Raw genomic sequence first — 24,611 nt, 5'->3', positions numbered from 1 at the left:
TTCAGTGGCCTTTAAACTGCTGCCAGTTGTTAACTTTTTTTTTTTTTTAACACAATAGAAAACTCCCTTTTTCTTGTTCCCACAGAAAAATGAGTAACTGAATCCTGCTCAGTCTTTTGTTGAGTTTAGCACCCCCCATTTGGTAAATTCACAGTCTATATTTGAATGGAAATTCTTTTCTCCTACCTGTATAGCTTTATGGGGAAATTTGTACTTCTAATCTGCTGTAATCATCTCCTTTTATATAACAGTGCTGTTTCAGCTAGTGCCTTATTTGATGCCAAATTCCCACATCTAATTACTATCTGAATATTTTTCTGTTCAGACCTTGATTTGTTTTAAATCAGGCAGTGAAAATAGGCTTGGAAAAGATATACACTGAACTCCTATGATAATGGCTATGTTCTTTGGTAAAACAGGATTAAATCAAATCTCTTGTGAATGTAGTTTAGCTCTCTTATTATAGCTTTTTATGTCTATAATGTAATTTTTTCTTCCCCTCCAACATTAGGATTATAATAAGAGTGATACTATAGTTTGATTTATACTGTTAACTCTTTAAAAAAATCTCCTGGAAGTGTTGGTGATATAGAAGAGGTTGATTCATACTTTAATATATCTGCAAAACTTAAATTTCATTTAATAAATGATGTCTTAGTTGTCAACCATGAAGACATAAATCATGAGCATATCCACAGAAAGAAACCGTGGTTGTCTAGTCAGAGACTCTTGTTTTGCTGAATCATTTTTTTCCTCATGACTGCCATGTGAAATGTATCACATAGAGTATCATCATAATATGCGCCATACCATTGCAGATAGTTTCCTGTCAAAAAAAAATCAACAAACACAAATCAAAACCTAGATCAAAAAGCAGAGTCTTGGGCACCTTAAATGTTATTCATTTCCCCCTCCACCAAAATCCAAATTTGGATGCTCTGTAACTTTAATCTCTTACATCTGAAATAAAATATAATTTAAAAATTAATGTTGTTACAGTTTTCTTATGTGCTTTCTACTCTGTGGAAGGCTGTGATTAAGTGCTCTGCAAACCTTGACGCTATTAATACTTATTATTATTCCATGTAGTTTTGAATGTGCAAACCTATATTATTTTAGAAACTAACATGTATATTTTGATTTTCTCTGAAACTTTAGTTGAGGCACATTGAGAACAAATTAGAAGTAACCCCTACCAGCACAGCTGTGTTTGATTCTATCATGGATACCAAGAAATCTTCTGCTCATGCTACCAGGAAAATAAGTAGGAAAGGTATGTGTGAGTATAAGCTTTTGAAGTTTGTTTTCTTTCAGATTATTTTCTTCTTATAGATTTGTATGTTCATTTGCTTTGAAAATTCAGTATTGAGCTTTAAAAAATTTTCAGTGGCCAGCTAAATAGTTGTAAAGTAACCTTTGTGTACATTTCTTTTTTTTTTTTGATGGAGGATGGCAATTTTGATGGTTTTGATTGGGACTTTGCACCACCAAATTTGATTTTCTTTTTCATCATGAAACCTTTGTTTATAATTTATTAGGGTTTTACTTTTAACCATTACCTTTTGTGGTGGATTTTGAAATATACAAGTATTTTGCCATCAGGTAAATTAAATGGAAGTTTCTTATAGTTAGTTTTTTATGAGAAATGAAAACTGTAAAAAATTTTAACAGGGTAATTTAGTTTGATAAGATATGGATTTTGCACTGGTTCTTTTTGGCAGTGTTATTTTAAAGTATTTTGTTCTATACTTTCTTGATCTGTAACCTAGACTTTTTAGTACAGTGCATTCTACCCAGTCTCATGTATTTGCTGACTGTGAAGAATAATTTGCTAGATTGATGTCTTTCAGATTTCTGATCTTTCCCAGATTCTGATTGCTAAATGAATGGGAAATCTTCTAGATAATCAGTGGTAAAAAGGGAATAGCACAGCTACAATTTTATTTAATATCTAGTTTCCCAGAAGTCCTTTTGTAGATTAGAGATAATAATTAGTGCAATAATTTGTTCTGAGTGTTTTTCATTTACTTAGAACTTCTGACATCGTGCTAGAGATATTAACTCTAGTGACCTAGAGCTACTAAAGAATATTAATTTCTTGAATACTAACCAATATAGGATTATTTATATTATGTAAATGATATAACCTCAAGGATTTTCTTTTTTCTTCAGATGGTAGATATCTAGAGGATTGTTTGGGTGTTGCTCCATCCAACAAGACATCCAAATCACGAAAAGAAAAATCCTCTAGAAGTCCCCTTCGAGCCACCACCTTAGAGAGCAATGTGAAAAAGAATAGCCATGTGGAATTCCGTGAACCCTTAGCTTCATTTAGGTGAGTGTAAAAATAAATTAAATTTGTTAATAAGTTTAATCTTTAATATTAGACTATATAGTAAAGCTTCAATTTATTTAGCAATTTTTATAACACTTTGGCCTTTAAACTACTCTTTTGATTCTTTACAAATAAATAGACCAAAAAACTCCAACATATTAAATGCTGCCTTTTTTAGGTGTGTCCTTTGTGTGTGTGGTGGGGGAGAGCGGGGAAGTACTAATGGGACTTCTTGCACCACCAAGTTTTGATTTCCTTTTCCAGCATGAAACCATTGTTTATAATTTGTTAGGATTCCACTTTTAACCATTCCCTTTTGTGGTAGATGTGGAAATACCCAAATATTTTGCCATCAAGTAATTTAAATGGAAGTGTCATAGAGGTGGATTTTCATGGGAAATGAAAAATCTTAACAGGTTCTATGTTAGTTTGATAAGATATGAATTTTCCCTTGGTTCCTCTTGATAGTGTTTTTTTTTTTGTTTTTTTTAAAGAGGTATTATAGAAATAGTATCGGGAAAGGCATATAATAGGGAAGGGCATACACAATTATACAGGGTCTGCTATGTGCCAGGCACTGTGCCAAGTTCTTTTATACAAATATTATTTCATTTGATCCTCACAACAACCCTTTGAGGTAGATGACTGTTGTTATCCCCATTTTACAGTGGAGGAAACTGAAACATACAGAGGTTAAGTGACTTGCTTAAAGTCACACAACTCTTAAGTGTCTGAAGCTAATTTGAACTCAGGTCTTCTTAACTCCAGACCCAGCACTCTATCCACTGTGCTCCTCTAGATAGAGGAGCTATAGTAGTATTAGTAGTAGAACATTATCTTTACAGTAAATGTCTTTTTTATCCATTACCTGAAAATTTTATTGACCCTTTTAGATGGCATTGGAAAAAACTTTTCTTTTATGTAATGAACCAAGAATAAGACTTGAAATTTTTGTAGTAGTAGTCAGTTACACTTCCAGAGCAAGCTTGGGGAATTCTAACCACCTGTGAGACCTTCTTTTGGCAAGTTTCTGGGCCTCTATTTGCTCATTTTTTAAAATGAGGGAGTAAGACTAGTTTATCTCTAAGGTCTCTTTAAGCTCTAAATATTAGGGCGTACCGAGTCCCAAATTTTGGAAATGTATCTTGGAGATAGATCATGTTCTGTTTGAAAGACAAACTTAACTAAATTTGGAAGGCCTTATTATCAGAAGGTTAGCTACTAGGTGATGACGTTATTTTAAGCTGCAGTAATTTAGGAATGCTCTCTCATGTCATGTCAAATAGTTGCAAACTCTGTCAGTGGACATTGTATCTCTGTGGGTGAGATAATGGATTTTTCCAGTATTGATTTATTATCACCTTAATAAAAGTACATTCTTGTGAAAATACTGAATCTTTTTAATTCTTTTTACTGCTTTTGTTAGGTATTTTCCATAACATCAAGGAGTTGATATCCAAGATTTGTAAAATAAGGGATACAGAGTAGCCAATAAGGTATTGTGTATAATTCATAATTGACAGTTTGGAGTAGTCAGCACATACAATACTATGGAAACATGTAACTTTCCACATTGGATAGTATGTCAGTAATGAGTAGAGAAGAATCCATATGAATATTAGATCTCTGGCCACATTTTTTGTTTCTTTTATGAGTATTAATTATAATTTAGAACATTGGTCCTCTAGTCTTTAAAATCTTTTAATGGTGATTTAGAGGTTAGGAGTCTAGAAAAATTTAGAAGAATATAGGCATCAGCAAGCCAGGACCGAAATGTGGGTTGGATATGATGACCTTTGAGGGTCCCTTCCAGCTCAATTTGGAAGAAGACTTAGCTTTGGGACCTGGGTTCAAATCCTAGTGCTGCCATTGTCACCTGTGTGACCTTGGGCACTTAACCTCTTTGTGACACAGCTTCCCCATCTTTCAAATGAGAAAGTTGAGATCTATGACTTCTAAGTTCCTTTCCAGCTCTAAATCTCTGGTTCAGTTAAATATGAATTCTCTTTTTTGATGCTGAACGTTGGGTGTCTTAAGAGAAGATTTGTTCCCTTAGAGACAGGGAAGCTGAGAAAGAGAGATGGCAAATTCAGTTTGGACATTAGCTTAAGATTATAACAAGACATCCAAGTGGAAATACCCAATATGATTTGAAGATAATAGAGCGGAGACCATTGACCATTTATCAGGAACCTTCACATGAAGAATATTATTGGATGCTGTAATAATGAGTAGGCTGTTGTGAAGAAAAGAAGATTATTGAGAGAGAGGAAAATCAAAAGGTCAAGAAATGAACCTCAGGAAATACTGACAGGGAGAAAAAGGGAAGGGGAGCTGTCAAATAAGACGGGGAAGTGATTAGGGGAGTTACTCAGCACATAATTGATAAAATTATTTTCCCAGGGATATATACCTTCAGTGGTTAAACTGGAGCAAGAGCCAAGGACTCTGATTCAATCTAATGCCTGCCATCTTCTATCATACCAGCTAATGTTTAGAATCTGGCAGCTTTAATAAAAGAAAAGCAGTGCAGCACAATGAGTAGAGGACTGACTGGCTTTAGAGTTGGGAATATTTGCCTCTGACATATGCTAGTTGTGTGGTCATGGGCAAACCACTTAACTTCTTAGTATTCTCAGACAACTCTGTAAGGGTTATTTGTTTCAGTGTAGTTGTTGATCTGCTTTACTAGAGGGAGTTTCCGTACTGGTCTCTCCAGAAGACATCAGAGGTACAGAATTAAAAAGAAAAAGAAAAAAGAACCACAGGAAAGCTCTGTGAGAACATATTTTACCAGTTGTCATAAGGTAGCTATTTTTGTCTTTTAGATTGAAGCATTATTAACCTCCACCTATCACTTTATATCCTTTTTTTCTTCATGGTGTCATTTAGCTAAAAATTATTACTGATTTTTACTATAGTACTTTTTCTACATCCCTGTTGATGTTATATTCCTAAAGCTAGTTTCAGATTGGGAATAATGAAGTTATTCAGCATATGATACTTTTGCTAATTAGAAATCTACTTAAATAGTATTAAAATATTACCTGACAGTATCATGTTTCACATAAATTTTCTAAATAGTTGAAACTTAGCCTTTTAAGCCTTCCTTCCTCCCTCTTTCCCTCCTTCCCTCCCCTTTTTTTTTTTTGAGAATTGGTCTTCTTGTGTTGTCCCGACTGGAAAAACCAGAACCACAAATAGGCTCAATCCTACTGCTAATAAGTATGGGAGCTAAATTTGTGCTCTGCCCTAGGCAGCTGCGGGGTTCAACATACTGTTGCTGCACTTAGCATGGATGCTTGATTAGCTCAGCCCACTGCATCTCAAAATTTCTGAGCTTAAGAAATCTACCAGCCTCAATTTACCCAGTATCAGGGATTACAGGGGTATGCCACCATGTGTGGATATTTCAATTATCTTAATGGAAAATTTTCAAAAATATTTTGTATCATTCTTACCTTAAAACATAATTTAAATTTTTCTTGATGACTCAATACCTTCATTTGGATAACTGTTGTATTTTAATTATTATATATTGATAACCTCAGCATTTCGTAAGGTTCAGAGATTTTTGCCTCTGAATGAAAAGGCCCAGAATGTTTTGGGTTTGTTTGTTTGTTTTGAGGGAGGAGTTTCTCATGCCTGCTTTTTGTAGTTTTTCTGTCTCTTCTCTTGAACTCAGCTGTCACTTCTAGAAAGAAGTCTCTTCTAAGCTTTTACCACTATTCTCTTGTTGTCTAGAAGATCAGATAGCCAAGTTTATTGAATTTGTGTATAAATAAGAGTAAATAGACTATAAGTGAGGAGACCTTGAAGTATTCTTCTTTTAATAAAATAAGTTCATGGACTTGGTAAGATATATTTTGGTTATTCAGAGGTGGGGTGTTTTTTGTTGTTGTTGTTAATAGTTTTTCCTTTATTTTGGAATTTTGAAGCTTATTTTATCTAATACATTTATCAGAGGAGTCACATTACGTTTCTTCTGTTTATAATTTTTTTTCAGATATTTGTTACTTAAAGTGAATTCATTTGGTTAGCTAATATTTTATGATGTAATTTGGTTACAGATTTTATATATTTGGGGCTAAGAAGTCAAGTTCTAATTCTTTGCCTTGGGACCCCTCAAGGAAGTCTCTCAATTTAGCTTTCGTATATTTTGTCCTTTTTAAATTATAAGTAATTGTCTCCCAACTTTATGTTTTTTGAGTCAGTATTTCTAAAGGTGATTTTTTTAGCCTTTAAATTCTTTATAATCATATAGTAACATAGAATTTTAAACTCAGTTTTATTTATCTAGCGGATAATTATATGTTATTGATTTTTTTCCTTTTGATTGCATCAAAGGGGGGAGAGCTTTGTTGCTCCATCCAATCTAAGTTCTAGCCAGTCGGATGTCAAACATTTGCATGGTTTGGATACCACTAAAACAGAAGAGACAACTGTTGGAAGTCGGATGATATATAATCGGGATGACCGGGATATACATTGCCAAGACTTTGACAGCTCTCAGTCATCTGCTGTAAATGAAACTGTTGTTAGGTATTTAAATGATCGACCAGCAATTGATGCCTTGCAGAATTCAGAAGCTTTGTTCAGAGCAATAGCTCCTAGAAGAACTGAAGAAGAAAAAACTAATGGGTCAAAAGTCAATGAGAAGTCTTTAATGAGTAACACAAACCATGATGTTGATGCGAAAGTGTCAAGGCCAAGTGAATCTTCTCCATCGTCTGCTAGTACTGCTAGTGCCAGATTAGATATCTTAAAGCGGCGACAGCATGATTCCAAACTAGAAAAACTCAAGGAACGGATTAGGAAACAGTGGGAGAACTCAGAAGATGTGACTGGCAGGGGTCAGCATCTGGGACATATTGACCAGCCAGTGATGATAACCAATGTTGACAGTGGAGTGACCGCAAAAGTTCGGAAAGTGGCAACAGCACCACCTGCTCCAGCATATAAAGGTTTGTATGCCTCCCAATATGTACTTTAACAGAGATGAACAGTTTTTTTGATAGCATATTAAAATAATTTATTTTTTATTGGTTTAACTTACTGTGGCTATTTGATAGTAGATTATCACAGTTTACTAATGTGTGAAGTTGACTTGATTGAATTTGGTTTACAGTTTTCATTGGAATCACATTTAACAGAGTTAGTTATAATAAAAATACTATTTCTTTCTGTACCTTGAAAATAGTACATTTTTTCTGATTTTTTTCTATTTATTAGATGTCTTAGTTATAATATATTATCTGAAACTTTTTCCACAATTATTTTCACCATATTAAATACAGTTATATATTTATTCTTTAGCACACGTTCATTCAGTGCTTATTACTTGCTTTTGTGTGGAATAAACACTTGATTAAAGATAGGATTGCCATTTTGTTGAACTTGTAATAAATGACATCAATGCATATGTATGAGAGTGTGTGTGTGTGTTCTAGACCTTTAATTTCGTTGGTGTAATGAGTGAACTCTGATGATGAAACTTTACCAGTGCAGATCAGCAGCTGTTCCATAACTAATATTCTTAAAGGGTTACCTGGAAGCACTGAGAGGTTGATTTGCCCATGATCACACAGCTAGTATAGCAGGACTTGAACCCAGATCTTCTTTTCTCCAAGTCTAGATCTCTGTCTACTATACCACATTTCCTTCTGTGGCAGATATATTACTCCTTAAACATATATTATTCCTAAATATGTTTCTTTGATTTTTCATATTTTTACCTTTTTTCTTTCAAATGCCATTGATACACAGAAAAAAATTGACAACCATGTAAGTGGGGAGAAAAAAAGCTTAATTTAGTGTTGTTTTCTTTAGAGGAAAATAAAATATTTCATTAAAGTACTTTAAAAATTGAGAAGGAATATATTATATATGAGAGAAAGAATTAAGAGGGAAGGAAAAAGAAAGGGAGAATAAGAAACAAAGTGGGAATATAGACAGACTAGCATATAGGCATGGAGGAATGGATTTTAGATATAGATGCAAGAGAGATAAAAAGAGACATACTTTCTTCTGCTTTTGACCAAATCATAATTGCTTAACACTTAAAAACTGTTGACTTTTTAAACTGTAGATACAAATAGAGATATCACTTCTTGGTACTTGTCCATGAACTGCATGAAATTAGACACAGGCTGGATGGAAGTTACTGCCCTCTTCTCTCATCCCCAAATTCTACCTTATGTCATACCTTTGCAAAATTCACAATTGTTCATTGCTATTTTATACTGTGCATGGCAATGAGTTTCTCAGTCTGTCTTATCAGATGTCAGATTTAGTTATGTAAGTCAAAATTTGCCCATATTTTAGTGTGAGTAGTTTCACTCATTAGTGGTTAATTCAATATAAAACTGACAAAATTATTCAGGATCTCTGAATTTTATTGCATATTTCCTTGTTAGTTTTTCCTAAATAAAGTAAATGTTCTGTTAATATAGATTCTTTCAGTAATGAATATTGGCCAAGAGCAAACTAACTCATAAATTTATAAAAGTGAAATCTCTGAAGTGTTGATCCATTCTAAAATGTGACATCTTTGTATTGCCATGATGAATGATTATCAATAGTAGTATTCTCTTAAGGGCTGGTAATTGAGTTAGTGTATTTTTTTTTTTTTTGATGATTAATGATATATTTGGAGTAGACCGAAGAAATAGGTTTTAAAAAGGCTTTTTCTTGCACTTTTTGACACAGTGCTTAAATCTTACAATGACAAAACAGAAAGGTGGTGACCATGATAGACTTTATATTTGAGGGTGGAGGCACACAGCATTTTGAGAATTTGCAGAGAGGAAGGAGAAACAGGATCTTTTTCTTCTTCTGCCAAAACATTTTCTATCTCCTAGACCTATTGAATTTTTACCTCACTTTTATCTTTTGTTTAGTGAATTTTACAGTAATTGTACACGTTTTTTAGTGGCAACTCAGAGTTTATTCTGTAACTCCTAACCTTGTGATTTATATGTTGACATCTTTATACGTATTTTGCATCGTAAATTTGTAAATGGTTGCTCTAGTTTTGCTTTTGCTTTTCATTATTTTGCTTAGATCTTTTCATATTTTTACAGATCTTCATATTTATTGTTCTTTATGGAAGTAATGTACTCTGTTGAGCCTTTTCTCAATTCTATATACTTAACTTATTTCTACTTTTTTTTGCTATTACATTATATATCTATAAAAATCTTTGTGTAAGAATAATCTTTCAGGTTACTTTCTTTGGATATATTTTCTAATCATAGGAATCCTAGAGAACTCCTCCATAGCTGAAACTATTCTCTTCCTCCTCTATTTTCCTAGGACTCTTTGTTTGTACTTCTTCTTTGAAATGTTTGAATGACACCTTACCATGTGTTTAAATTATCTGTATACCTGCTGTATCTCTCCAGAAGAATGTAATTTGTTTATTAGGGTAGAGACTGTTACTTTTTTATCTATATATCCACAAGACTTTATATACAATTGGCATTTAATAAATATTTACTGAAATGGATTGAATTTAATATATTTCATTGTTAAATTTTGTTTTTAATGTGCTGTTTAAAGATTATCATATGATTTCTCTTGCTGTATTTTATTTTTATGACAGTGCCTCACAAATACATTATATAGTGTGTGATCCACTTTCTTCATAGGAAAAACCCCAGCCTTCTGAGATAACTCGGACAAATCTTAAGTGTGTTCTATATTGTTGGTTTATCATAGGCTTCAACCCTGCAGAGACTAAAATTCGAACCCCTGATGGAAAGGTGTGGCCTGCAGCAGTGTTTCATAATATGAGTAGAGATTTATATCGAGATCTTGGATTACACTTTGGTGGTAAGAAGCAGATTCCTTAAAAATATGGTTTGAAGGTTTTGTATGCTTGATTCGATCCATATGACACTTTCCTGCATTTCTTATTATTGTCTTTACCATAGCCAATCTAAAATGGAAGCAAAATCAAAAAACAATCTAGCTTGGTAGAAAAGTTTTTTTCTGTCACTTTGTATCACTTTGCATTTCTAACTCAGTCTTGGACCTAAAATAGAACGTGAGTTTCAAGCACTCTCTATCACTTGTAGTAGTTGGCTTTAAGTTTATAGTTCATGTAGAATTTTACAAAGAATGGGTAAAATTAAGAATTACTGAAGGATTGGTAGGCATAACATGTGATCTGCATCACTGAAAGAAGTACCTAAATTGAGAAGGTTACAGATCTCTAAAAGTATTTTAGGTTTCTAAAGCACTAGAAATATTATCTCATTTGAATCTCTTTTAAAACCTGTGTGATAGATAGGTACTATCAGTATTTTACATATTAAGAAATTGAGACTCAGAAGTTGAGTGTTTGTTGGTAGTCATGTAACTAGTAAATATTGGAGTATAGGATTTGGCCCAGATTGTCCCTGTTTCAAGTCCAGTATTCTGTCCACTCCATAAGTACCTTCTTTTTAGTCTATGTTACAGGGCTAAAATTGTCAAGGCAGAAACCAGGCTGTTTTAAAATGCTGAGTTGTACTAATCTTCTAAAAGAGATGAATAAAGTGCATTTCTTCCAGATCTTTTATGTCCTTGAGTTTTTCAATCATCTGTCATGCTACTGGTGAAAAAAATGCTCTGTTGAGATTGAGAAGTGGAAAGTAGATACATTATAGGGAAGAATTATACTAGAGAAGGGCATAGGAAAATGGTTAAAAGGAGGAGGGACACCCTTTTCCACCTCATTCTGTTCCTTGACCCTGAGCTGTCCCAAAATCCATCTGGGCTGTTTGACAGCTCACATGCCTTAGAGGAAATGGGAATTACCAACTCTTTTCTTTCCAGTGAGTTGACAAACCCCCAACTCTTGTCCTGTGGCCTATCACTATATCCTGTTACTATCAACTGGACCTACTGTTGTAGTCTAAAGATTTTTGGACCTGGCCATCTACCTTAGCTGATGCACTGTTTAAGACTTCTGGACCTTTCCATCTTCCCCTCAGCTGAATTTGTTTTTGTATCATTTCCCCCACTTTTATTGTGAACTCCTTGAGAGTAAGGTCAGTCTTGTCTTGTATTTTTGTAATTATATCTTACTGTTTAGTGTAGTGCATACACATAAGTAATAAGCACATAATAAATGCTTTTTCATTAATTTATAAGATAAGGCATAGCAGAATCATCATGAGAGGGCTGACAGTTACAAGGTAGAAGCCATTGTATCCTCATTAAGCTATTATTTTATTTCTCATTTTTTTAATACTTAATTATTGGAAACATTTTAGTCTTATCTTTATTTTGAAACCTGAAAAGTCAAGTTAGCTTAATATCTAACTTAAACTTGAGGATGATGACAGTTAACATTGACTTTTTATTTTATCTCAGTTTTAAAGAGTTAACAGTTATTTCCATTTTTCTGTTTGACTGTACCAAAGTAAGTATAGTAAAGGTGATTTTTAAGATTGTCAGTAAAGTTTTCTCTCATGGAATCATCATATATTATAAGTCCATAATGGGTTGTAGAATTTACAAGGGATTTTGGAGAATTTTTAGGCTAATACTTCATGCTTTTTTGAAATTAACTATGTGAGGGCTCTGCACAAAATATAATTTTTTTTCTTTTGTTAGACTAAAGGCACTCTTGCTAGACCCTCATTGAGTCTTTTGTGGGATTAACTTTGAGGTTATGAGCCTCATTGTATTGGGAGAATTCAACTAGATATAAAGAAAAAATTGTTTATAAAGATGATTAAAAAATAGAATAAATGGTAGAAGGATTTGTGAAGGCCCTATTCCTGAAGTTCTGATGGATTAAACATTATCCTGATTTGAATGATTTGTACATACAAATGCCTGAAAGCAATAGGAAATACTAGATGAACTCCTAAGGTTGTTTTCCATTGAGTAGTATTAAATGTTTTCCAAATTTTAAAAAACTGATGGTTTGGATAATTGATTTTCTGACATTTTGTCCTTCATTTTGTAATTTGAGGAATATCACAGTATGAGAGAGTGAACTAATTCTACTAGTTTATATGTTTCAGTATCAAACTTTTTGTATTATTGACTACATTAGAGATCATGTTGAAGAAGGGCAAAGAATACATGAGTTTGTAGACCAAACTAGAAAACACTAAAGCAGGGGTGGGGAATCTCCAGTCTAAAGGCCACATGTGGCCTTCTAAATCCTTGGGTGTGGCCTTTTGACTGCACCCAAGTTTTACAGAACAAATCCTTTTATTAAGGTGATTTGTACTGTGAAGTTTGGATTCATTCAAAGGGTCGCTCTTGAGGACCTAGAGGGCCACATGTAGCCTGGAGGCCGAAGGTTCCCCACCCCTGCATAAAAGGATGAGGATGATTTGTCCTTAACTACTTTCTTACCCCTTAAAAAAAAACCCAAAACATTAAGTTTAACTTTGCTTTATTGTTTCCTTTGTTGTTTTGAAAGGTTGAAAGCCTGAAATCTGTTGTCCTAGAAATTGATAGCCATTAGAAAGTATGAGTTTAAAGAAATATATTATGTTTGGGTCAAGCTTCTAGGATTTTCTCTGTTTATAGACTCACTTAGGAAGGAAAGTTATATAGTAGAAAGAAGATTAGACTAAGAGTAAGGAAATGTAGGATTAAGTTCGAAATCTGCCACTATTTAGCTGTATGGTAGTGGACCCTTCTAGGACTTCTTTCTTTGTGTAAAACAAGCAGCTTAGACTAGCTGATTTCTAAAGTCACTTTCAGCTCTAGCAATCCATGAGGTTTTTTTTCTCTTAAAATACACAAAAAGTTTGACATAATTTTAACTCTCCTGATCCACTTTAAAATTGTATTTTTTTCCAAAATCTTACCAAATTTCTGATTCTTCACAAATTGTTGGAAATTTTGTTTATATTACAGAAATACCCATCTTAAGTGATCTCCATTTTAGAGGCCAAATGTTTAGTATTTGTATATATGTGGTAAAGTGCATTCACTGTATTGGAGTTTTAAAAAATAATTCAGCTGTCAATTTATAGGTAAAATGACAAGTTGTAATTCATAAGGAGAATGAGAATTGTTTTTCTGAAAATTACCTCTTGAAATTTTATTTCAGCATTTCAGTAATAGTTCAACTAGAGAATACTCTTTTCTTAAACTAAGATTCTGTCAAGGTATAAAAATGTTATAATTATAACTGACAGAACTTATTGCAGTTTTGTAGAGCTTGTAAAAATTAGGTGATGTTTCCATTGGCCTAACTGGGAAAATGAAATAAGTTTAAATCCAATTCATGTAATCTATTCTATAGCGTCTAAAACATTGACTTATAAACTTTTTCATAAAAAAACAACTGAAACTGAGAATTTATAGTATATCTTTTAAAAATTATATCTATAAAAATCAAAGCATTAAGTGGCCACAACTTAAGAGGCCTTCTACTTCCTATGCTTTGCATTCACCTTTTAGTTTTTTTTTAAATTCTCATTGGGGTGATAACAATCATTGTCTTGTGTGTGGTATGTGATTTTTGCCTTTCAGAAGATGTCTCAGGAAAAGAACAGCCTAATGAAAAAAATAAGGAGAAGAAAGCAGTCAGACCAGTTAGAAAAGTACGAAAGGTAACACAGTCTGCAAGTCCAGATTGCAAGTCAGGTTAGTATACGTTCTCTCATCAAATCTATACTAAGACCACATCTGTTGAGATAGGTTAGCATGGGGATTAATGGATGAAACAAAACTGTCATGAGTTTTGATTAGTAATGTTCTAGATAAAGCAAGGTAAATAACATTCCTGACTTGGATAAAAAATAACTTCTTGTCATGGGCTTTGTATATTTGGAGTAATGTGATTGGTTTTAATAAGGTCTTAAAATGAAAACATAGTAAACTTTAAAAAGCTATGAAAAAAATTAAAATAATTATTTATATATTTGAACTCATATTAACAGATCCGTTCACTATGTTATTCTTTCAAATTTATCAGTTCATTGAGTATCTTTTTGGGAATTTAGGGGAAAATATGGACAACAGCAAACCCTTTATGATTTGGAATGTCTTAGGTAAATCTTATAGATAGCACATGCTTGAATAGAGTAGCAGAAGATTTTCCTGTCATGGGAACATTTTCCATGTTCACGAGATCCATAAGTGCACATTTGTGGGCCTCTGCCAAAATTGGACAAGATACTAGCTCCTGCATCTTGCTGTTTTGGGCTATATATAAAGCAAAGGTGTTAAATAATCCTACATAACCCCATAGTTCTCACAGGATCTGTTTCTTTGATAGTAAAAGTCTCCTTGGAAGTGGTCAGTTGTGTTGGGAATTTGAATGTAGGTATTTGTATCCCATTGGAGTCCTTCCTTCCCCTTTTTGTCTCCCTTTCTAAATATTGATGTCTGGGATACCTAGATTTGTGTCCTGCCCTTCACATTCATTAGCTGCCTAGGAGTCTGGAGTTTTATTGATTGAATAGAGAGAACACAAGATACCCTTGAGTGTCACATATAACTCCCAAGCTCTCATATGATCTCTTAGAGTTATTTGATTTATATAATATTCTAGAAGTGCTTGAATTCTTTTTCTGTGATTCTTTGAAGAAAACATAATTAATTAGCTTTTAAAGCATTATATAGATAATTTATTTTTAGCGAGAGACAGCGTAGTGTATTGGGAAAGAGTGTTGCATTTGGAGTCAAGAGGAATCTGGCTGTGAGTCCTACTTTTGGGTAAGTCATTTAGTTTCGGTGAGAATTGACCTCTTCTGTAAAATGGGTTTAAGTAAACCTGTTGTACCTAATTTATAAAGTTGTAGTCAGGCTTGAAAGAGACTGTGCACATCATTTCAGATTTTAACGTACTATACAGGTACCAGTTATTGTTGCTTCCACTCCTCCTCTCACTCCTCAACAAACCCTTTGCGATCTGGCTTCCAACTTCAACTGAAACGACTCTTTCCCAAACTTACTAGTGAGCTCTTCATTGCCAAATCTAATGGTCTTTCCTCAGTCCTAATACTTTTCTACCTATCCCCTACATTTGATAGTACTTGCCACTGACTTGTCCTGAATGCTTTCTCAGTCTTGTTTGTCATGACACTACTACTACACTACACTACTGTCTCTTGGTTGTTCTCCTACCTGACTGAACTCTCACTTATGCTAATGTATCCACATTATATCACTTCTCTGTGAGTGTTCCTTAAAGTTCTATACTATGTCTTTTTTCCCCTGTATATTATCTGTCTTGGTAACCAATCAGATCTCATGAGTTTAACTATCATCTCTATGCAGATGGCTCTCAGATCTATCTAACCATCTATAATCCCCCATCATCACTTGCCTGTTAGACTTTTCAGACTGAATGTTCCAAAAACATCTCAAATTCAGCATGGCTAAAGTTTGACTCCTCTTTCTCCATAAAACTTTTTTCTTTGTAACTTCCTGTCTGTTGAAGCCACGGGCCAGGTGGGATATAGTGTATAGAACACTGGTCTTGGAATTGAGAAGGCTGTGTTCCTGAGTTCAAAACTGGCCTCAGACACTTGCTAGATGTGTGACTCTGGGCAAATCACTTAATCTTGTTTGCCTCATTTTCCTCATCTGTAAAATGAGCTAGAGAAGGAAATGGCAAACCACTCCAGTGTCTTTGCCAAGAAAATGCCAGATGGGGTCATAGAGAGTCAGACACGACTGAAAAGAGACTGAACAACAGCAACATCAGGGGTTAGTTGCAGATAGCATAAGAATTGGAAAAGGAATTTGTAAAAATTTAAATTTAACTCAAAATTTAATTTAAAAGTAGTTAATTATTAGTTATTAAATTAATTAAAATTTAAAAATCACATGTGTTTTGAATACAAATTAATGTAATTCTTAAGTTTTAAGACTGGGCAAAGTTTAACATTTTTCCAGTGATATGAATAAAAACTTGCCTGAAAGGCAGTCATTTTGGAATAGGCACAAAAATGACTAGATTTAGTAAATGCTTGCATAATTTTGCAGCTACTGTTAATTGTTCTAGGTGGCATAATTCAGTTCAATTCAGTAAACATTTATTAAGCACATACTATGGTGTAGAATACTATATGAAGTCCTAGAACATACAAAGAGAGTAAGGCATGGATCCTACTTTCAGGAATATTAGTAAGAAGATATAGTCAACACACAAATAACTATAATACGACATGGAACATGATGCATAAGAGAGTTATGTGCAAAGCATTGTGCAAGGGTTGAGGAGCATTGTATCAGGTGTGGTTTTATGAGAGTGATAAGGAATTTGACCTCAATCTTGAAGGGAATAGGAGAATACCTACAGGTAGTAAAAGGAAAAGTGTAGCGAATTTCAGGGATTTGCAACAGATGAGGCTGGAGAGTTACCCGTTGGTGAATGACCTTGAAAGAGTGACAGCAGATCCTTCAATGCTTTGTACTCAGACTGGAAAGTGCCCTGAATAGGCCCCTGAATAAAAAGACCAGACTGTCCTGGATGGGTAGCAACAGAGCCATGTAGTAGTTACCTTTTTTTAAGGCAAAGGAGAAATTGAGTGGCCTCTCTGGACAAACATTTTATTGACTGTTCTTGGTTCCAAGGTTTTTATTTCCCTTGAAAATTTCCTTTCTGAAAATGTAGGACTAGCATCCATTGACAGAGATGTTCAGCAAACAGGACATTTCCAGTGGGCTCTCTCAGTGATGTGATGGTAACAGTGGAAAGGGCTTCTGTCAGCAATTCCTACCTCCCAAGAAAATGGTTGAAAATATGTCTCCAGTAATAGGGGCTATGGTGATAGGGAACCTTCTTAGTGGAAATAACTTTTTCTGGTCTACCATCACTGGGAGGCAAAGCAAGACATGCTACTGTCCCCGTTGTTGCCTGGGAATCATGTATTTCTGATAGCAACTCTTCGGGTTCCATAGAACACAACAGCTCTGGCATACCTTTGTTGGCTGTGGATTTTTTGACAAGTCTGACAGTTTCAAGATTCTAGAAGTTCTGGAGAGGTCAGGAGCACCATGAGCATGTGAAAGTGATCCAAATTTAAATGGATATCACATGTAACCTCTTGTGACTATCTGCAGTCTGATAGTTTACCTAGTATGATGGAAACTGTTGCCTTTTTACCTCTTAAGATCAATCTCAGCTAAGAGAATGTTTCTAAACTTGTCTTTCAAGAAGGATCCATACAACAGATGACAAAGGATACTTGGACCTTATACTAATTTCTATAAATACGTAATAAAAATACTAGCTGCAAACCTATAAATAAGTAATTTTGCTTTGTGTCCCCAAAACTCTAGAAGATTCTTCAAGATAAAGATAGCATATCCATTTCAAAATGCGTCTGGAATATATCTCATTGACAGGAAAATTTCTTACTTATTCTTATGATAAATAGATGCTAATCAAAAAGATTTTTCAGAAGATAAGAATCACATTCTGAAAGATTCATACCTGAAAGAGAATGAAGAGTTAACAGAAGTAAATGGTTTTAATCTTAATAATCCAAGGCACTAATTTCAACCAAGCTCTTTGAATCCTCAGCTCCCTGACATAGCAGCCTGCTTATATACAACTTGTTTTTTGAAGAAGACTCCTTCTGTTGGAAATATGCAATACATAAGTTTCAAGAAAGGAAAAACTTTTTACTTCCTTGAATCTAAAAATTAAATTTTATAATAGTGATATTTGATAAAGAAAAATACTTTTTATTGTGGAAGAAAATTTTAGATTTTTCTACAAATTGATTATCAGAACCTGGAAATCATACACATCCTTGAGGTGATAAACCAGACATTCTCAGGTACCAATTGAGAGTAACAGTTTGGCTACAAGTTTCTGTTAGAATTAGTTATGGGTGAAAATAGAGCTAGCTTTCTATTGAAGAGCGTGCTTTCTATTTTTAAAGGTATTATTTTCTGGCCACCCCTAATTTACCATTAGCAAATAAAGACTTCTTCCCCTTTACTTTAGACCTCTAGTTTTTATTCAATAAATACCCAGGTAGAAGCCTTGAAAGGAATGGATTGTCAGTTTAAAACTTGGGGATACCATATATTTAACAAAGTTTCTGTACAGGAGTCTCTCAGCTAGCTATTGGAAATGAAGATTTCTTTGGCCTGCATCTGAGGCTTTTTCCATGGTAGCAACACAAATCTACTGATCTCAAATATTGGGGAAGGGGGCAGCTTTTCTTCAGATATTCTTCAGTGTCATGACTCATTCATTGACCTTTTTTTGAACATGAATAGAATTAGAAATTCTTAGGAAAGATTTCAGAATGTCACAGACTGTGAATATTTTCAGTGTCAGCCTAGTCTGCATAGTTATTTGTTTTGTTTCAAGTGGCATACTATGGTTAAGACTGGAAAATGTTCCTGTGGAGATATCTGCCATGATATTTGTGTGGAATAGGTTCAAACATGGTATTTTTAAAATATATTCTAACCAAAAGATGAAGGAAATCCTAAAGGTATCTCCCCAAAATATCTTAATCGTAAGTTCAGTGGTTTTTCCCTTTTACTTTTAAAGATCTTTCTGGAGACACTTCAGTCTTCTGTTTGGGAAACTCATGTTGTGTGTTGTGTACTAAACCTAGGATAACATGATGTTTTTCTTTGTAATTGATGACTTTGACAAAGTAACATTGATGGGCAATGGTTTAATTCCATTTTAAACTTTGTTTTATGGAAAATCCAAATGAAAACTTCCATGTTTCCTCTGAAGAATTAGCCCTTTTTAAATGACAGGAGCAACCAAATCCGTACAGACTTTTGTAACATTTTATCAAATAAAGTTCTCTGAATACAAAAAAAGCAAAACAAAAAACATCAGGTTATAAGTGAATGTCTCTTTTTCCTACCAGTGACAAATTATTCCTAGAAATGAAAAGCTACAGATAATTACATGTCACATTTGGTAACCCAGCTAAAATTCAAGATGAGCCTCTTCGCAGATTCTTTGTGTAGTAACATAAAAGCAAAAGAGTCCTTGGAGGTGGTATGTCTCTATTAAAGTTCCTGTGTCAAGTTAGGTACAATGTCACAAAATATTGTTCCCTGTCTTGTTCATAAGTATAGAGTCAGTAAATGTTTAATTGGATCATATTCTAAAGTAAGCACAGATTGTTGTAGCCTTTAGAATGGATGCTGATCTTTATTTAGGCTTCACTTCTTTAAAAATTTTTTATTGAAACTTATCTATTAGAAATTTTTAAAATAAATACAAACATTACTTATTAGTTATGCGTTTAAAAGAAATCTTTACCCAGTACTTATACTGTTTAACAGTTAGATCTTAGTTGGATTTTCTGCCTGATCTTCAGAATTTATGGAGGCCTTATGCTTAAAGAGGCTGTTTGATGTGTTGCTTTTTTTTTTTTTTAAAACTCAGTTTTATTTTCAGTTCTGAGTTCTCTCGCTCCCTTCTTTCCTTCCTCCACCCACAGAGAAGGCAAGAAAAACTTTTTATAAATATGTATAGTCATGCAAAAAAAAATTCCCATAATATCTGTGACATTATTTTCAAGGTACTGGTTTCATTGATGGTGAAACAGGATTTAAACCTACTACCCTTAAATCATTTGGGTATTTGGCATCCAGATAGAAATCATCAAATTTAAGCTTCTTCTTGATGATGGATAATATAAGACAAATTGCTAAATCCATTTGGCTTAATAGATACGTTTCCAGAGCTAACTACTTCAAATTCAGTGTAATTTTATGTTGCAGGTGGTGGCCATATGATAAGCACATCCTCTTGGAGAGATGGACAAAAGTTAGTAAAGAAGATTTTGGGTCCAGCACCCAGAATAGAACAAAGAGAGCGAAGGACAGAGTCCAGCGATAGAAATGGAAAAGAGAAGACTACAAAATCTGGTGAAGCATTATAATTTACTATAACGGGGCAAAGGGCAACTGAATCAGCTTTAGAAATTCACATACAAACACTTTTTTGTGGTAAAACACTCATTTGGGAGTATTCAGGACTAGGGCATCATGGCAGTTTGGAGATACCCAAAAAAAGAATTTAATTTGATTGCATGTACAGGAAGTCTTGTCAGAAGGAAATGATGTAGGCAGCACTTTCTTCAGTATCATTTATCATTTATCATTATCATCCTTATTATTTTTATTCCTATATCATACATGAACATAAAAGCACTTTATGTTGTTGCCAGGGTCTTGGTTGAAATTTGAAATAATGGATGTTTTACTTTTATTGAGCATATGTTCTAGCTTTGTTTATGTTTTAAAATATCCACATGTTAACTATTATTTTTAAGCTACAAAGGCTTCCTGAATAGAAATATTATTTAATTTTAATTTCAGTAAAAGATTCTTAAAGAAATGAAATAGTTTTCTACATAGAAAAGTAAATGCAAGGAGTCCCAAAAGTCTTGGTGCCGCTTTAAGCATAGCTTAAAACATCACTAAGACTTTTGGGCCACCTTGTATAACATAATATATATGGGATGCATATTTATTTTTTCAGTGTGATATTTTCAACCAACTTTGTAAGTAGACAGATAAATACACATCCTGAGAACCTAAAGAATTTAGCACGACAGTGGATACTTATAATGCATATAAACAAGCATACATCCATAGATGCATGCACACATACATAGTAGTACACAATTTGCTTTCATAGTATGTGCCTTTTGGCAGGGGGGTGGTGGTGGTGGTGGTAACATTGGTGGTTATTTATTTATCTGTTTTAAATACCTCCCCTTGAAATTGTAGCTGTTCTCCTTCTATATTGCTCTAAGTAGATTGAAAGTTACCCTCAGTTAGAAATTATCCAGTTCAGTTAAGCAATCATTTGTTAAATGTCTCCTGCCTAGAAAGCACTGTGCTAGGTCTGAGTAAAAGTATAGTTAAATAAGATACATTTTCTTCCCTTGTGAAACTTAGTTTAGAAGGAACTTATGACAGATACAAAATACTATGTAATGAGAGCCTAAGCAGAGTGCTATATGAGGTCCTCCCTTCACAGAGCATTATTTTAAATTACATGTAAACTATTCCTAGAAATAGAAACATTTGTTTTCTGCAGGTATTATTATAACATAAACATGATTATGTAGATAAATTGGGTAGCTGGAGTTTCGTTTGAATTTTTTTGTTCCAGACATCAAATTAAGGCAGACTTTTAAAGAAATGTTGCTCTTTTGGAAATTCTGTGTCATATTCACACACATTTCATTCCCTGAACTTAGTGCCATTTTATGTGGCTTTACTGGTATTTTAGACTTTTACATGCAATGGGCTTCATTTGGTATCTTTATGGTTTAGCTTTGGCATAGATGCATGTTTATCTTTGCAAAGCCTAGATGTTTTTAATGGAGATTTTCCAAATTTAATTTTTAAAAAAAGTTCTCTCCTTTTTTTTTGCAGAGAAACTAGCTAGCATTTCTCTTTCCATTAAGAATTATAGATGATTTTTCATTGCTTACTTGACTGTATATCTGTGAAGATGAAAAGAAATTGCCTCATTTATTTTTTAATGTAATAAATTCCTAGAAATGCATTTTATAACATACTACTGTACTAATAACATTTACTCTGCAGTTGGCCAAATTGGAAGAGCAGAGTCTGATCCTAGATTGGATATGTCACATAAACGTCGTCATCCTCGAAGCACAGAACGTTCACGAAGCAGGGTTCGGCTTGAGAATAACTTCAAGAAATTGCCTGCTTCTCTCCCAGATAGTAAACCAGAGGAAGACACCTTAAACAAGGATTTTTTGCCAGTTGAAATTCGTGGAATTCTTGATGATCTTCAGCTGGATTCTGCACCGCAAGCTACAAAGCAAGAAACTGGAGATCGGCAGAATCAAAAGCCTGTGGTGCCAGCCCAAATTTCCAGGAATCATAGCCCTGTTAAAAGAAAACCAGAGAAGTTAACAACTAATGATGATCCTCCTGTTATTTCTAAAAAAAGGCACTATGATACAGATGAAGTGCGCCAGTACATTGTTAGACAGCAAGAGGAAAGAAAGAGGAGGCAGAATGAAGAGAAGAAGGCTCAGAAAGAGGCAACTGAACAAAAGAACAAACGACTGCAGGAGCTTTACCGGAAACAGAAGGAAGCATTTAGTAAAGTGAAAAATGTGCCGTCTTCTGAGCCTTCAGCAGCCAGGAGGTTACAGGAAACTTACTCTAAACTGCTGCTAGAACAAGCCTTATTAGAAGAGCCATCTCCTCAGCTACATGTTACACAAGAACCACAGGTAGTTTTGTACTTTTAGGGATAAAAATATAGTGAGGAAGGAAATCGTGTTTTAGATAAGCTTGGGGTATTTTTCTGCTTGATATAAAATGAGCTATACCTCCTAATATTCCAGATGTCAGTCATTCAGAACATACTAGGTAATGATAATGACCCCTATGTATTAACTAAAATAGGGAGGGTTAGAGAATAAATAAAAGTAATGGAAAATGTAACTGAAATTGAATTTTCTTAGGATGGATATTAATCTTTGTATTCATTGTCAAGGCTATTAATTACATTCTGGCCTGGATTTCTCACAAAATCTTGATGGAGAATGTTAGATTGTATTAATAATGGATGCAGTTTTGTGGTTTATTGTGCTCTTAGCTAGGATATGGCTTCTGGTAATATGAATATTTAACTTTGATCCTTGTCATGTTTAATTTTATGATACATGGATGAGAGCAAAACGCTGTGAAGTGGTCTTGTTTTTATTTAGACCTTCATTTAAAGGAAAGCTAAACTTAATTGGCTTTACTTTTAAACATGTGCACACATATAGACTAAAGCTGAAGTGACACCAGTTTGTTTTGGGTTTTTTGAAGGATTTCTCATTTTGATAAGGCTAACATAAATTTGATTTTTTGTAGGTAAGACCAGGGTACCAACCATCTGGAGAATCTGACAAAGAAAACAAAGTACAAGAACGCCCCCCGAGTGCGTCTTCTAGTAGTGACATGTCTCTCTCAGAACCTCTGCAACCCCTTGTGAGGTAAGATGTGCAGAGAAATACAGTCCTTTCAGAATAAAATAGGGAGTTTAATGTAACATTTAAAAAAAGTTTTGCTATGTCTTTTGCTTTTTACATATTAGTCTCCCTATATTTCCCACTCCTGCCTTTAACGCTTCCTTGTAACACAGATAAACAGATTAGCAAAACTCAACTGACAGAGCTAATATGTCTAATAAGGTACATACCATTTCATATCCATCGTGTAACACCCTGATCCATCCCAATCCTCTTGTTTACTGAGAGGAGTGTGTTTAATTTGTTCTTTGGAAATATTTGGTTATTGCCCTAATCTGAGTAAGGCTGCCTTTTAATGTTGTCTTCATTGTGAAAATGTATCTTTGCTCTTTATGTTTTCTTGGTTCCTTTTTTGTATCAGATCATACATATCTTTTCATGCTTCTCTGAATTTTGCATATCTGTCATTTTTTGTGATTCAGTAATACTCTGTTCTAATGATATGTGTTTAGTTGTTTTCAGTCATGTCCAACTTGGCAAAGATACTGGAGTGGTATGTCATTTCCTTTTCTAGCTCATTTCACAGATGAGGAAACTGAGGCATTGAGAGTAAGTGACTTGCTTAGGTCACACAGCTAGTAAGTGTCTGAGTCCAGATTTGAACTCAGGTCTTCCTGACTATAGGCCTGGCACTCTAGACGCTACATCACCTAGCTGCCCAATATAGTGAAAGACTATAATTTATTAAATTCTTCCCCAGTCAGGGGGTAACCATTTTCTTTTCAGATGTTTTGTTGCAATAGAGGCTGATATGAATATTTTGTTATGTATGGAACCTTTCTGTTTGTCATTGCCTTCCTTGGGGCATATGCTTTGTAGTAGAGTTCCTGGGTCAAAGAGTAAGAACATTTTAGTAATTTTTTGCCCTCTAATTCGAAGTTGTTTCCCAGAAGGATTGAACCTTTCATAATTCTACCAACTACCAAGGTGTCTGTCTTCTGATAGTCCTAATATTGGCTCTTAGGATCTTTTATCACCTTTAGAATTTGATAAATATGAAGTCAAAGTTCAGAATTTTAATTTGTATTTCTTTTTTATTAATGATTTTGGAACATGTTATATAGTTGTTTAATATAGATAGCATTTTAGTCTTCCTTTTGAGGTCGACTATAGTTCATATACTCTTTCTAATCTTCCTTAGAATTATTATACTCTGTTGTACCTTTGATGTCTAATCAGCACCTGAAATTTAATTAAGTAAAAACTGAAAGCAACTCTAAAAGGGCAGTAGCCCTTTCTCAAGTTCCTCTATTACTATCAGTGGCACATTCTTTTGACTCCTAGTTTTGTACATTTGAAGA

The 24,611-nt window shown here is 34.0% G+C and overlaps 1 protein-coding gene and 1 pseudogene across 5 annotated transcripts in view; both read left to right on the top strand.

Moving 5' to 3' along the window:
* CEP350 (centrosomal protein 350) overlaps positions 1–24,611 on the top strand; it is a 142,700-nt gene that overhangs the window by 25,187 nt on the left and 92,902 nt on the right. For 4 of the 5 annotated variants that reach the window (XM_072648498.1, XM_072648495.1, XM_072648497.1 and 1 more), the window contains exons 4-11: positions 1,159–1,273; positions 2,173–2,335; positions 6,683–7,299; positions 10,055–10,168; positions 13,826–13,939; positions 20,018–20,164; positions 21,860–22,521; positions 23,153–23,274. In XM_072648498.1, coding sequence (XP_072504599.1) covers positions 1,159–1,273; positions 2,173–2,335; positions 6,683–7,299; positions 10,055–10,168; positions 13,826–13,939; positions 20,018–20,164; positions 21,860–22,521; positions 23,153–23,274 — 2,054 coding nt within the window. The remainder of the gene's footprint in view (positions 1–1,158; positions 1,274–2,172; positions 2,336–6,682; positions 7,300–10,054; positions 10,169–13,825; positions 13,940–20,017; positions 20,165–21,859; positions 22,522–23,152; positions 23,275–24,611) is intronic. The other variant, XM_072648496.1, reaches the window with a different exon arrangement.
* LOC140522001 (uncharacterized protein CLBA1-like) lies at positions 17,037–18,054 on the top strand (annotated as a pseudogene).

Source organism: Notamacropus eugenii, chromosome 2 (assembly GCF_028372415.1).
Source record: "Notamacropus eugenii isolate mMacEug1 chromosome 2, mMacEug1.pri_v2, whole genome shotgun sequence".
Lineage (NCBI taxonomy): Eukaryota > Metazoa > Chordata > Mammalia > Diprotodontia > Macropodidae > Notamacropus > Notamacropus eugenii.
The sequence above is the reverse complement of the archived record's forward strand: the minus strand, read 5'-3'. Positions and strand labels throughout refer to the sequence as shown.